General features: G+C 42.8%; 1 protein-coding gene across 1 annotated transcript in view; it reads left to right on the top strand.

Annotated features, from left to right (window-relative positions):
• LOC124776885 (transcription factor collier) overlaps positions 1-13,514 on the top strand; it is a 491,431-nt gene that overhangs the window by 465,452 nt on the left and 12,465 nt on the right. The window contains exon 13 of the mRNA XM_047252075.1: positions 11,259-11,561. Coding sequence (XP_047108031.1) covers positions 11,259-11,561 — 303 coding nt within the window. The remainder of the gene's footprint in view (positions 1-11,258; positions 11,562-13,514) is intronic.

Below are 13,514 nucleotides of genomic sequence, written 5' to 3'. Positions count from 1 at the left end.
TCCTGAGAAATCTGTGACGGTGAAGCACTGTCTAACCGAGGCACACGGAATGATTTATAACAAGAGCACCCGTGCGAAAAATCTGTAAAAATGAACCAAACAAAGTGAAATAATAATCATGAATTTATGATACATCCTTTTATATAAATTTCCATATGTCCAGAAATGTATTTTGCCTTGGAAATGTTTGCCACGCCTTGCACGAGGGGTAGAGATAAGGGAATATCAGTAGAGCCGCGTAACGCATAATTTTAACTCGACGAACATTTTCAGTTATAGTATGCACGTTAGGCCGTAGTAGCAATTGGTAAATTACAATTCAAGGTTTCAATGACAAATATTTTTGTCCTTACGGAAAGTATATTCGTTTAGAAAAGTCAACTTGTAGGACAGCCAATGAGTAATGGACTAGTGTAGCGGTCGCACTTATTATCTATATATGACAATGCTGTAAGCAAATTATCCAGTTAATGAGTACTTTAAACAAATAAAATGGTATTTGTAATAACACGAAAAGGGAGTTCCTAATTCGTAATTAATAAGTCAACTTAGTAAAATATAGGTATGGAGTTGGGCATCCTTGATGCCTTTTGTCTACAGTAATTAAAAGTTTCTTTTACCTTAAAATTTTCCACGAATAGTAAGCTTTATCGCAAAATCCGTATGCAATATCAGAAGCTGGTCAAAAACCCTTTCTAACAATTCTTCATTCATTCCTGACGACTAATATTCGATGGGAGAACGCGATTTTACCTCGAGAAACATTTATAATGATGAGACACAGATGGTGGGGCAGGTATCAGGAATATATCTTGAAGGAATAAATTGAAATCAGACAAACAGATAATGTTATAAGTGGAGACTAGAGTTCTCCTTTAAGTAAAATGCGGAGTCATGTTTCATCTCATTGTAAAAAACCAACGGTCTTTGACTCGGCTGGCAGAAAGTATTGACCCACATACTCAGTGGCGATGTATCGTTTCTACAAGCCTTCACCAAGGAGGCTGTGCCTTTAATTGCGGCAAATATTTGCAAAGTGTGGGGCAACAACTACTTAAAGTATTTCAATTGCAATGCATGTTCAGCATTCCATGATGACACACTTGAGAACCAATTTTCAAAACGTCTACCACCAACGTCAGTGCACTGTCGTATTCTCACGAGAAGCTGTTGCATCTCTCGCCATAGTGCATGTCTGCGTTCCTTTATGGAAGCAGCAGTCTCCATGGTCCCACCCAACTGTTCATATAACATACCAGTCTCTCTTCTGTAAATTATATCTGTGTTGGAACGAAATTCTCGTGCCCAGATAAATTGTCTGTTTCCCGATTACTCCGATCACATGTGAGAGTCTCATAGAAAGTGGAGGACCACCATCGCTGTGGACGTCTATTGCAACCCGTGCGGTCACGGAACGTCCTCTTGTTACTCAAGTAAGGTACTATCTAAGGAAACAACAAGTGCGTATTTCCTACCATCCGCTCACCCGTACCACGGCCTAGAAACCTTTAATCTGTGACACCATACTTCAGACTGCTAGAATAACGAGCTTGTAAATTTATTTCCACTGCACCTTGTGGGCTATCCCATGACGGCGGAGTTTATGACGCGTTATTGATTTCATTTCGTATAAATATAAATGAGGGTGTGGCATCGTTGGCCGGGAGGCCCCTGCGGGGAAGTTCGGCCACCAAGTGGAAGTCTTATTTCGGTCGTCGCCACATTGGACGACTTGCGCGCCGGTAATGAGGATGAAATGATGGTAAGGACAACCCAACACCCAGTTCCCAAGTCGAGAAAATCTCCAACCCGGCCGGGAATCGAACCCGTGCCCGCCTGCAAGAGAGGCGAGCACGTTACCACCGAGCTGAGCAGGCGCATTCATTACATATAATACGGCTTCAACATCATATACTAATATTGGCCTCGTATTACGATTGGTATTTAACAAGTGGCAAAATTCAAGACGTGCAGCATTGACTCCAGAGCAAAGATGTTGCATACGCGGCGCTGTAGATGAAGTGGGTTCAGGTTTTTTGTGGGAGTTAAAAGTCGCCACATGTTAATTGAATGCCTATATCTAACGATGTTAACAATGTTCGGCTGTTTCTAGGCGTTTGTTAAATCCCCACCCACATGGAAACGCAACTGGATAGTGCGTCGATATTATACAGATAAGCAGATCTATTAAATAGTGCCGACGACATTCTTCAACAATGTGAAAAGCACTGACATTGCAAAAGGCGTCATCATATTCCATATCTACAAATTTATCATTAGCGACAACGTGTGACATTTTTAACCAGTTACTTATTGTCTAATTCTGACGCAGTCGCAATCTTCAGCATTCATACAGTCGCAGCTAAGCACATTCACCTGCCAGAAAAGGTTTTCTGGTCGACTCCAGTGGCCTCGTTTTGACTTAGATCTATCAGTGCTCTGTCAAATTTTTCTCGCAATCTCATAACTGCCATCTCATCTTCATCTGTGTCCTCTTCCCTTTCTATAATATTGCCTTCAAATTCATTTCCTCTGAGCGCCCTTCTATATACTCCTTCTGTTTTCGAACGTTGCCTTCTTAGCTTAGTACTGGCTCGCCATCTGAGCTCTTCACATTCGTACAGCTGTTTCCCTTTTCTCCAAAGGCCTCTTTAATTTCCCTATAGACGGTATCTATCTTTCCCCTAGTGATATATGCTTGTATTGCCTTGCGTTTGTTCTCTCGCCATTTCTGCTTACCCATTTTTCACTTTCTGTCAATCTCGTTTTTATTTACCACATTATTATATTTTCTTCTTTCATATTTTAAATTCAATATCTCCTATGATATCCAAAGATTTCTACTAGTCATTGTCTTTTTTAAATGTTTGGTCCGTTGCTGGCTTCGATATTTCATCTCTTAAATCCGTTCGTATTCCTTTCTCCTGTTTCAGTAAATCATTGCCTAATGCTTCCTCTGGAACTCTCAACAGCTTCCGGTCCTTTTAACTTACCCAGGCCTCATCTCCCTAATTTTCTACCTCTTTGCAAGATCTTCAGGTTTAATTAAGGTCAGAGTTCACATCTGTTCCTGAAAAAATCTTACAGTTTAAAATCTGTTTCCAAAATCTCTGTCTTACAGTTATATAATCAGCGTGAAACCTTCCGGTGTCTCCAGGTCTCTTGCAACATTTTTCATGATTCTTAAACGATGATTAAATTCTCGTATACACTGTGCAAAATTCTATCAGACGGCTTCCTCTTTCATTCCTTTTCCTCAGTCTATATCATACTACTATCTTTCCTTCTCTTGCTTTTCCTACTACCGATTTCCAGTCCCACATCACAATTAAATTTACGTTTACTTTAACTATCTCAATAATTTCTTTTATTTTATCAGAGATTCTTTCAGTCTCTTCATCCGAGGAACTAGGTGGCATATAGACTTATACTACTATGGTCGGCTTTGCTTTCGTGTCTATCTTGGCTGCTATAATGGTTCACTATGCTGTTAATAGCAGCTTACCCGAATTCGTACTCGTATTTTCATTTCCGTCATTAGACCTACTTCAGCGTTACACCTACTTCATTATGTATTTGTAACCCTGCAGTACCCGTGGTCTAGGGGTAGCGTTTGTGATTCATAATCAAGACGTCTTCAGTCCCGGGTTCGATCCCCGCCACTGCCTAAATTTTGATGAATAATCAGCATTGGAGGCCGAAGACTTCCGGCATAAGAAGTCAGCCTCATTCTGCCAACGGCTTTGTCAAAGAGGGCGGAGGAGCGGATAGAGGTTCAGGGCACTCTCTTGTCCTAGGGGTGGGAAATTGCCCCTAAAGGCGGAAGAATCAGCAATGATCAACGACATGAGGATGCAGAAGGCAATGGAAACCACTGCATTAAAGACACGTAACGTGTATCCACAGGACATGTGGCCTGTAATTGAAGAAGTGTCATGATGATCTCTCCATTGGCAAAAGATTCCGGAATAGTCCCCCATTCGGATCTCCGGGAGGGGACTGCCAAGGGGGAGGTTACCATGAGAAAAAGATTGAATAACCAACGAAAGGATAACGTTCTGCGAGTCGGAGCGTGGAATGTCAGAAGCTTGAACGTGGTAGGGAAACTAGAAAATCTGAAAAGGGAAATGCAAAGGCTCAATCTAGATATAGTAGGGGACAGTGAAGTGAAGTGGAAGGAAGACAAGGATTTCTGGTCAGATGAGTATCGGGTAATACAATAGCAGCAGAAACTGGTATAACAGGTGTAGGATTCGTTATGAATAGGAAGGTAGGGCAGAGGGTGTGTTACTGTGAACAGTTCTGTGACCGGGTTGTTCTAATCAGTTGTAGGGGAAGAAGTAGAAGAAAAGGTTACAGGAGAATATGGGCTTGGGACAAGGAATGAAAGAGGAGAAAGGTAGCTGCGAAGAAACCATGGGTAACAGAAGAAATACCTCAGTTGATTGATGAAAGGAGGAAGTACAAACATGTTCTGGGAAAATCAGGAATACAGAAATATAAGTCGCTGAGGAATGAAATAAATAGGAAGTGCAGGGAAGCTAAGACGAAATGGCTGCAGGAAAAATGTGAAGACATCGAAAAAGATATGATCGTCGGAAGGACAGATTCAGCATACAGGAAAGTCAAAACAACCTTCGGTGTCATTAAAAGCAACGGTGGTAACATTGAGTGCAACGGGAATTCCACTGTTAAATGCAGAGGAGAGAGCAGATAGGTGGAAAGAATACATTGAAAGCCTCTATGAGGGTGAAGATTTGTCTGATGTGATAGAAGAAGAAACAGGAGTCGATTTACAAGAGATAGGGGATCCAGTATTAGAATCGGAATTTAAATGAGCTTTGGAGGACTTACGGTCAAATAAGGCAGAAGAGATAGATAACATTCCATCAGAATTTCTAAAATCATTGGGGGAAGTGGCAACAAAACGACTATTCACATTGGTGTGTAGAATATATGAGTCTGGCGATATACCATATGACTTTCGGAAAAGCATCATCCACACAATTCCGAAGACGGCAACAGCTGACAAGTGCGAGAATTATAGCACAATCAGCTTAACAGCTCATGCATCGAAGCTGCTTACAAGAATAATATACAGAAGAATGGAAAAGAAAATTGAGAATGCGCTAGGTAACGATCAGTTTGGCTTTAGGAAAAGTAAAGGGACGAGAGAGGCAATTCTGACGTTACGGCTAATAATGGAAGCAAGGCTAAAGAAAAATCAAGACACTTTCATAGGAGTTGTCGACCCGGAAAAAGCGTTCGACAATATAAAATGGTGCAAGCTGTTCGAGATTCTGAAAAAAGTAGGGGTAAGCTATAGGGAGAGACGGGTCATATACAATATGTACAACAACCAAGAGGGAATAATAAGAGTGGACGATCAAGAACGATGTGCTCGTATTAAGAAGGGTGTAAGACAAGGCTGTAGCCTTTCGTCCCTACTTTTCAATCTGTACATGAGGAAGCAATGATGGAAATAAAAGAAAGGTTCAGGAGTGGAATTAAAATACAAGGTGAAAGCATATCAGTGATACGATTCGATGATGACATTGCTATCCTGAGTGAAAGTGAAGAAGAATTAAATGATCTGCTGAACGGAATGAACAGTCTAATGAGTACACAGTATGATTTGAGAGTAAATCGGAGAAAGACGAAGGTAATGAGAAGTAGTAGAAATGAGAACAGCGAGAACCTTAACATCAGGATTGATGGTCACGAAGTCAATGAAGTTAAGGAATTCTGCTACCTAGGCAGTAAAATAATCAATGACGGACGGAGCAAGGAGGACATCAAAAGCAGACTCGCTATGGCAAAAAAGGCATTTCTGGCCAAGAGAAGTCTACTAATATCAAATACCGGCCTTAATTTGAGGAAGAAATTTCTGAGGATGTACGTCTAGAGTGCAGCATTTATGGTAGTGAAACATGGACTGTGGGAAAACCGGAACAGAAGAGAATCGAAGCATTTGAGATGTGGTGCTATAGACGAATGTTGAAAATTAGGTGGACTGATAAGGTAAGGAATGAGGAGGTTCTACGCAGAATCGGAGAGGAAAGGAATATGTGGAAAACACTGATAAGGAGAAGGGACAGGGTGATAGGACATCTGCTAAGACATGAGGGAATGACTTCCATGGTACTAGAGGGAGCTGTAGAGGGCAAAAACAATAGAGGAAGACAGAGATTGGAATACGTCAAGCAAATAATTGAGGACGTAGGTTGCAAGTGCTACTCTGAGATGAAGAGGTTAGCACAGGAAAGGAATTCGTGGCGGGCCGCATCAAACCAGTCAGTAGACTGATGACCAAAAAAAAAAAAAAAAAAAAAAAAAAAAAAAGCCCTGCCACTGAACTTCACTAATTTCCACTATTCATTTTCCGTTTTAAATTTTCTAATCTACCTGCTCGATTTAACGTCCTAACATTCCATGCTCTGACCCATATGATGCCAGTTTCTGTTCCTAATGATGCCAGTCTCCTGAGCAGTCCCCACTCGGAGGCTCAGAAAGAAAACTATTTTACTTCCAGAATACACTTTAAGACAAAACAGACGACGCACCACGAAGGAATTATCCGAATAGCACGAAAATCGGTAGATATGATGTATAAGCGCAGCCGTTCAAATGACTGCAATTTCAGAACAAACGGGATGATTTATTCAAGAGAAAGAGCTTCAGAAACTGAGCAAGTCAATAACGCGTTGGTCCTGCTGAGGGCCATCGTGCAGATTCTGTCCCATTGGCGCGTTAGATCGTCAAAATCCCGAGCTGGTTGGAAGCGCTGCCCATGATGCTCCAAGTGTTATCAACTGGGGAGAGATCCGGCAACCTTGCTCTCCAAGACTGGGTGTGGAAAGCAAGAAAACAAGAAGACAATCTCTCGCCATGTGCAGCCAGGCATTGTCTTGCTGAAATGTAGGCGCAGGGTGGCTTGCTTGCCACGAAGGGCAACAAAACGGGACGTAGGATATCGTCGACGTAATGCTGAGCTGCAAGGGTGCCACGGACGACAGCTAAAAGGGTCCTGCTATGAAAAGAAGCGGCACCCCAGACTGTCACTCCGGGTTTTCTGCCCGTATGGAGGGCGAGAGTTAGTTTGGTATCGCACTGCTCTCCGCGGAGTCTCCAGACACGTCACCGCTAGTCCTCAGGGTGTGGTCCCAATTTTGGCCACCAGGTGCAAATCTGGCACTGTGAATGCAAGAAAGAAGTATAGAAATGTTTCCATGTGTAATGGATTAGGAACGGGACGCGGGCAGAAATGAGCAAAGTGAGAAAGGTTTAATATCAATATTATTACTATCCGCCGCTTTCAAAATTTGTTCAATATGAGCTCTGGAGATGTCGACGAGATGCTGTATAGTGCACATTTTCACCTGTTGGCCAAAACTGTAAGGTTTTTCCAGCGTAAATCTGTTCCGCATTAATACATTAGCATACGTACCAATTTTCGCTGCCGTACGATAATTACAGCCCACACTAGACATCAATGAGTAACTTCACTTTAATTAGAACCACCTGGTATATTATGAATATTAATGGTCCTACGACACTCACTTGGGGCAGGTCCGAAATTTGTTTTGGATTTGGAGACTTCTCTCCTGTGAGTCTAACACTGGTCGATGTGATGTTTCATACTCACATGTCATTTCTCCATTAAGTTGTTGAACCACTTTCATTCCACTTGTGAGAAAGATAGTTCTTCGGTGTTCTGAACATTCGCTGCACTTGTGCTCTTCTCTCAGTTTATCACTTCACATACTGCACTCTGTCCTACGCTGATGCTACTTTTCTCTAGTTTTAAAACACATATAAAGGCAGTTTCAGCAGGACATTTTTCTCTGTGACTTAAATAGGTATAAAACCTTCTTTCAAGATTCTTAAACCAAGTCTTAGCAATGATTAAATTATGCTCTGTGCAAAATTCTATCAGGCAGCTTCCTCTTTCATTCCTTATTCCATATCCTCATAGTTTTTGCCTTCTCCTCCTTTTCCTATTACCGAATTCTTGTGCCCATCTCAGTTAAATTTTCGTCTCCCTTTACTAACTGAAAGAAGGCAAGAAGCCTTACTCTTTCTGTGGAGTAAAGAGTTTATTTAGTTAACTTACAGAGAGTTACAACAAAGAATTATATTTTTTCAATAGAACATTTCTTTTCTATGACGTAGCTAATGTTTTTAAATTAACTGTGTAGAAATCAGTTTAAATCAAATTTCTGTTGATTTCAGTTAAGTAGCTAAGAAACGTTCGAAGTTGTAGGAGTGGATACAGCACGCTGTACGCCATGCGCTGTCTGAAGCCATTTTCGGTTAGAAGACGGAATGTGTGCTTACACTGCCGTATACAACGCAGAGGGGAAAGCACAGACAAGTGAGCTTCGGTCGGCCACGAATAATGGCGTGGAATTAAAATGGTATACGCATCCAACGATTACGATGACTTGTTGCTCACACTCGATGAATCCGACTAGGTGCGAATGAAGCAACCGTGGCTCATTTCCGAGTCGAACAACTCCACCAGCCATTACGTTCTTACGTATTGAACAATGACTTGAGAAGTAAGTAGTTTGAGAAGGCGCGGCGGTAATGGACGAAGAGCAGCAAGAAGTGAGTGCATATAAGTGTTTGTTTGAGCTGCAGTACAGCACGATCCGCAAGTCAGTTTGCGAGAAGTTGCTGCAGCCACCAATATGAGCTTTACACCTGTGTGGCGAACAGCATACAGCCATAAGTTTCTCACGTACCTCCAAACACTGCATGGGGACGATTTCCATTGGAGAGATACTTTCTGCGAATGGGCTGTGGGTAATTTCACTCTGGACGCCTAACAAAGTGTTATGTTCTCTTATGAATCCACATTTACAAATTATGTTGCAGTGAACCATCATAATATGCATTACTGGGCCACAGGAAATCCTAGATCTTAAGCGTGAAAGGAGGTGATCTATTAATATGCAGCGTGGAGTCCTTGGAGCTAAAATCATCGATCCACACAACTCCAAACGTATTGGGACAAGTGAGGTATATCGAGTATTTAGCGTCGACAATTTATGTGCCGTATACTGGTGAAGCACGATGGTCAACCAGCCAGTTATGCGCCTGAAGTTGTACAAGAACTGAATAACAGATTTCCTAGAACATGGTTAGGACGCCATGGTCACCAGAAATTACATGCACGGTCGCCAGATCGAACATCAGTAGATTTCTTTTTGTGGGCATATTTAAGGAATCATGCATCTTCCTCTACAGTTATAGCTTCCATCCCTAAAACTTAAAACATTTTTATCTCAATAACTGAAACAATAAAAACTTGATTAAACTGACTTATACTGTTCTACTTCAAAAATTATAACTCTTTACTGTAATTCTCTAGAAAATCAATAAACCGAATGGTGTCCATAAATTAACTTTACTGCTTAAGCCTTTAATACATTTAAAACTACACTAGATATAATAAATGGTTTTGAACATGTGAAAAGATGTTTTGTTTCTTCATTCATACATATTAACGTGTGCACACTTAGTGGCGCAGATAACGTCTAGTCAGGATTCCGTTTCTCTTGACGTATGATTCAACAACTCCACAGTGGCATTTTCAAATGCATGGTGAATGCGTGTCTTGAAGTCCTATAGGCCTCTAACCAAGGTTCGGTACACCATAGCCTTTACAAAACATCTTAGGAGGAAGCCTAGTGAGGTGACGGCAGGGGATCGTGTTATGTTCTCTTATGAATCCACATTTACAAATTATGTTGCAGTGAACCATCATAATATGCATTACTGGGCCACAGGAAATCCTAGATCTGAAGCGTGAAAGGAGGTGATCTATTAATATGCGGCGTGGACCGCATCGAACTGGACCATCTCGTCAAATCAGCTTATCCGTTAACTTTTCATCCAGAAATTGGACATTTAGGGACCAGTGGGAAAGTTCCCCATTGTGCTGGAATATGACAGCGGGGTGCAGGTGTCCCAATTGCGACTCAGCAAACTCTTGTAATATGTGATGGTAAACAACACCGTTGACGGCAGAATCGATGAAATAGAATCGACCAATGACGCAACTGTGCTTCAGCCCACACCAAACATCGACCCTGGGTCCTTCTCTCTCCATTTCAGGTATAACATATTGATGCTGTGGATCCCATATTCGAACGTCTGAGTCTACCACAGTGGCATGCTTCAATAAAATCTTCTCGGTTGAGATGGAGCACTAAAGCAGTCACTGATTTCAACTCCGAAAGCCACCGAAAGCTCAAGTGTTTTATCCCATGTACGAACGTTACGACCATTCAGTTTGCTGGATACGTGAAACCGGAGAAACAAACATTTTCCAAAACGTCATTGTTTGCCCAGCATATCCACACTGCAAACTGTTTGCGCTGGGGTTTGTCTGTAGGCTTTAAAGACTGAAGCAACAGCACCTCGTAAGGATGTAGCTGTAAAGTCTTATCCAAGACATTGTGCACCGTTGCTCCTCTCTTTTCCAGCTCTCTGGCCGCCGTATGCAGAGATTTTGTCGGACTCCTGCCAACGTTGGTGTCCTAAAACAGATGGGCACTCCCCCCCCCCCCCCCCCCCCCCTTCTTGGTGAACACTATCTGTTTCCGTAAATTATGTATGCCAAGCCTGAATAGTTGTTCGAGACGGTGGTTGCCTTCCAATGCCGTGTTCCCAAGTTTCGTTGCACTTGGGTACCGGACGTCGTGTGTATTAACCAGGCCACACGCAGAGCTTTCACCTTTGGCGTTTACATTATTCAGGTTTTCAGGTTCAGTTGTGCGTCAGAATTGCTTCACCTGGAAGGTAAAAAATTTTGAGTTATCTAATTACATGTTGAAAACCATTTGTTAATATCTAGTACAGTTCTAAAGTTATTAAAACCTTAAATTATAAAGATAATTTATGGATATCCTGTAGGTTCATGACTCTACAGAAAGATTAACGTTTCTTATGTTTATCTATTCAAATCAATATTCCTTTTACATATTATTTTGAAATTTACAGGGGAAAACAACACCCTGTATATCTAGTGCATATGTACGCTACAGTTCATTCATATCACTGTCATGTGAAACTGTATTGTGCCTACTGGGGCGACATCTACGGTCCTGTCAAATGATCAAATAATCGTTGGAGAGTTTGTGTGGCAATGTCGGACGGCCTTGCATTTAATTTGGGAGGGTGTGCAGCTCGGTGGCTTTTTCGCTGAGGTAAGACGACGTCTCTGTTTACCGGTAGGGTTTCTCTTGTAGAGGAGTACGGCCGCGCGCAGAGCAGCAGCGTGTCGCCCCGGGGAGGCGGCTACGGCTCCAGCGCCTCCACGCCGCACTCCTCCAACGGCGGGGGCGGCGGAGGCGGCGGCGGAGGCGGCTCGTACGGAAACTCGTCCGGGGGCGGCGCGGGGGCGGCGGGCAGCGCGGGCGGCGCGGGCAGTGGGGCGGCCGGAGGCGGCGCGGCCGCCATCAACGGCGCCGCCTACGCCGCCTCCGCAGGCGGAGCCGCCCTCTCGTCCATGGGGTCGCCCTCATCCGCCAGCCTCTTCAACTCCTCGCCCAGTGAGTAGCCAACCGCCCCCCCACCCCTCCGCCACTCACTTCCTGAAACAACGAAATGACTTAAGCTAACACCTTAACTTTGGTTAAATTACGACAGTAATAAGTTTCAGACCCTCCATTTCGCGTAGTTTATCACTCCTATGTGAACTCCTGCTTCATCCAGTAAGATCCCACCTTAATCGATGCTCTGTAATGTTTCGATAGGTAACTATTACTCAGTAGGCCTCTTACGTATTACTAGGCTGCGGCATTACTCGTATTTCTCTTGCCTCTGATACTGAGAAGAGGCAAAAGGCCGCGCGGTTGACTTATTTCCGCGGATTACTTTCGTGCATCTACATCATGTGACGTGTACAGTAACTTTACAGTCAGTGCTTCTCAAGTTTTCTTCTTCCGTAGCCGCTAAAAAGAGCGAAATTTTACGTTCAAAAATCACAGTAACACATAAAACGTTAAAATTTTCGACAAGAGAAACACAGTGTGACGTGATATAGTAGTTATGACAGTGAAATCGCATTAGATAGGTGCAGTGTTCGGGTCCCCGTTTGCCATCGAGATTTAGGATTTCTTTGTCTCTCTAGAGAGCACAGTCTTAAAATTCGAGAGGTACCTTTGGGAAAGCCACTGCTAGTTTCTTGGCCTTTCCCGGCCCAGTACGTGTTTGTGCCCTTACTCTTAAAACCTCACATCAACAGCACATAAACACCAGTCTCTTTTCGTCCTTTCTCAATCCAAATGAAACTGCTTCTTGAATGTACCTCGAAAAATTTCATACTTTAGTTTCATTTTAAGAACAGTCTTCCGGCTTTGTAATTCGTGTAGAATCTTAATCTTGCACCTGCATCGTTGATAGAGAAGTTTTTAGCACATTCCATGTCTTTCATCTGAGATAAATTCGACTCAAGGGTGCTGGTAACGTATAGGCCTTTATAATGACACCACACACTTTGCAACTATTCCGTGATACCATGCGAGACTGTAACTTACGTCGCGGCTCAACAGAGGAAATTCAGTGGACAACGATCCTGTATAATCTGACAGAGCACACTCAACTGGATGTTTAGTCAATAACGTCACTTTGTGCAAAGACGCACTCACTGGAAACTGTATTGAAATTGTTATAATGACTTCCTGGTAGTGGTATACGTCGCGTTTAAAATCTTCGTGTCATTGTGATGCCCGAGTACTTATTCCGTGGTGCAGCAACATGACATGAAATATTCTCCGTACAGAAACCATCACGTGAAAAAAATAGAAAATTGTGCGGGAATTATATTAGTACTGCTAGCGTCACAGGAGTTGTGTGGCAATGACTTAGGATCAAATTTCTGCAGGGGAGTAAGTTTGATTGGTACGTACTGTGTCGTGTGTATATAAAATTTGACAACAAGAGTGCGTCGAACTGACAGCGGTTGGAGCCTAGTTTTCAAGACAGCGCGTCACATTATTCCTCGTGTAGAGAACTGAAACATCAATGTGTGGCCAATAACCGGCGAATATACAGTAATTAATTTATGCCCCGGCTATTGGCCACACATCGTGTTCCCAATTCGATACATGAGCACTAATGTGATGCTCTGTCTTGAAAACTAGGCTCTAACCGCTGTCAGTTGGACGCATTCCTGTTGTGAAATGTTATGTACATACGTCACAAAACCTAACATGCAAACATCCATACCTTCAGCAATTTGATGATAGGTCACTGCCACAGAACCCCTGTGGAGCTAGCAAGTACTAGTTATAAATGAAGCTTACCCCCTTTCTGTGAATTGTAAATACAGCTTAACCCCTTCCTGTGAATCAGTCTTACATTCCTACTTTATGCAGCCTAAATGGTTTCTTGCAGTTTCGCAGCACCTACTGTGCTTCGGACCTTTTACGTGGGTTGTGACCTCATAGGGGAGACTTGCTACTGGACCCTGACTCACGTCTTACATACGTTACAGCTGGCAC

This window comes from Schistocerca piceifrons, chromosome 1, assembly GCF_021461385.2.
Source record: "Schistocerca piceifrons isolate TAMUIC-IGC-003096 chromosome 1, iqSchPice1.1, whole genome shotgun sequence".
NCBI classification, from domain to species: Eukaryota; Metazoa; Arthropoda; class Insecta; order Orthoptera; family Acrididae; genus Schistocerca; species Schistocerca piceifrons.
The sequence above is the reverse complement of the archived record's forward strand: the minus strand, read 5'-3'. Positions and strand labels throughout refer to the sequence as shown.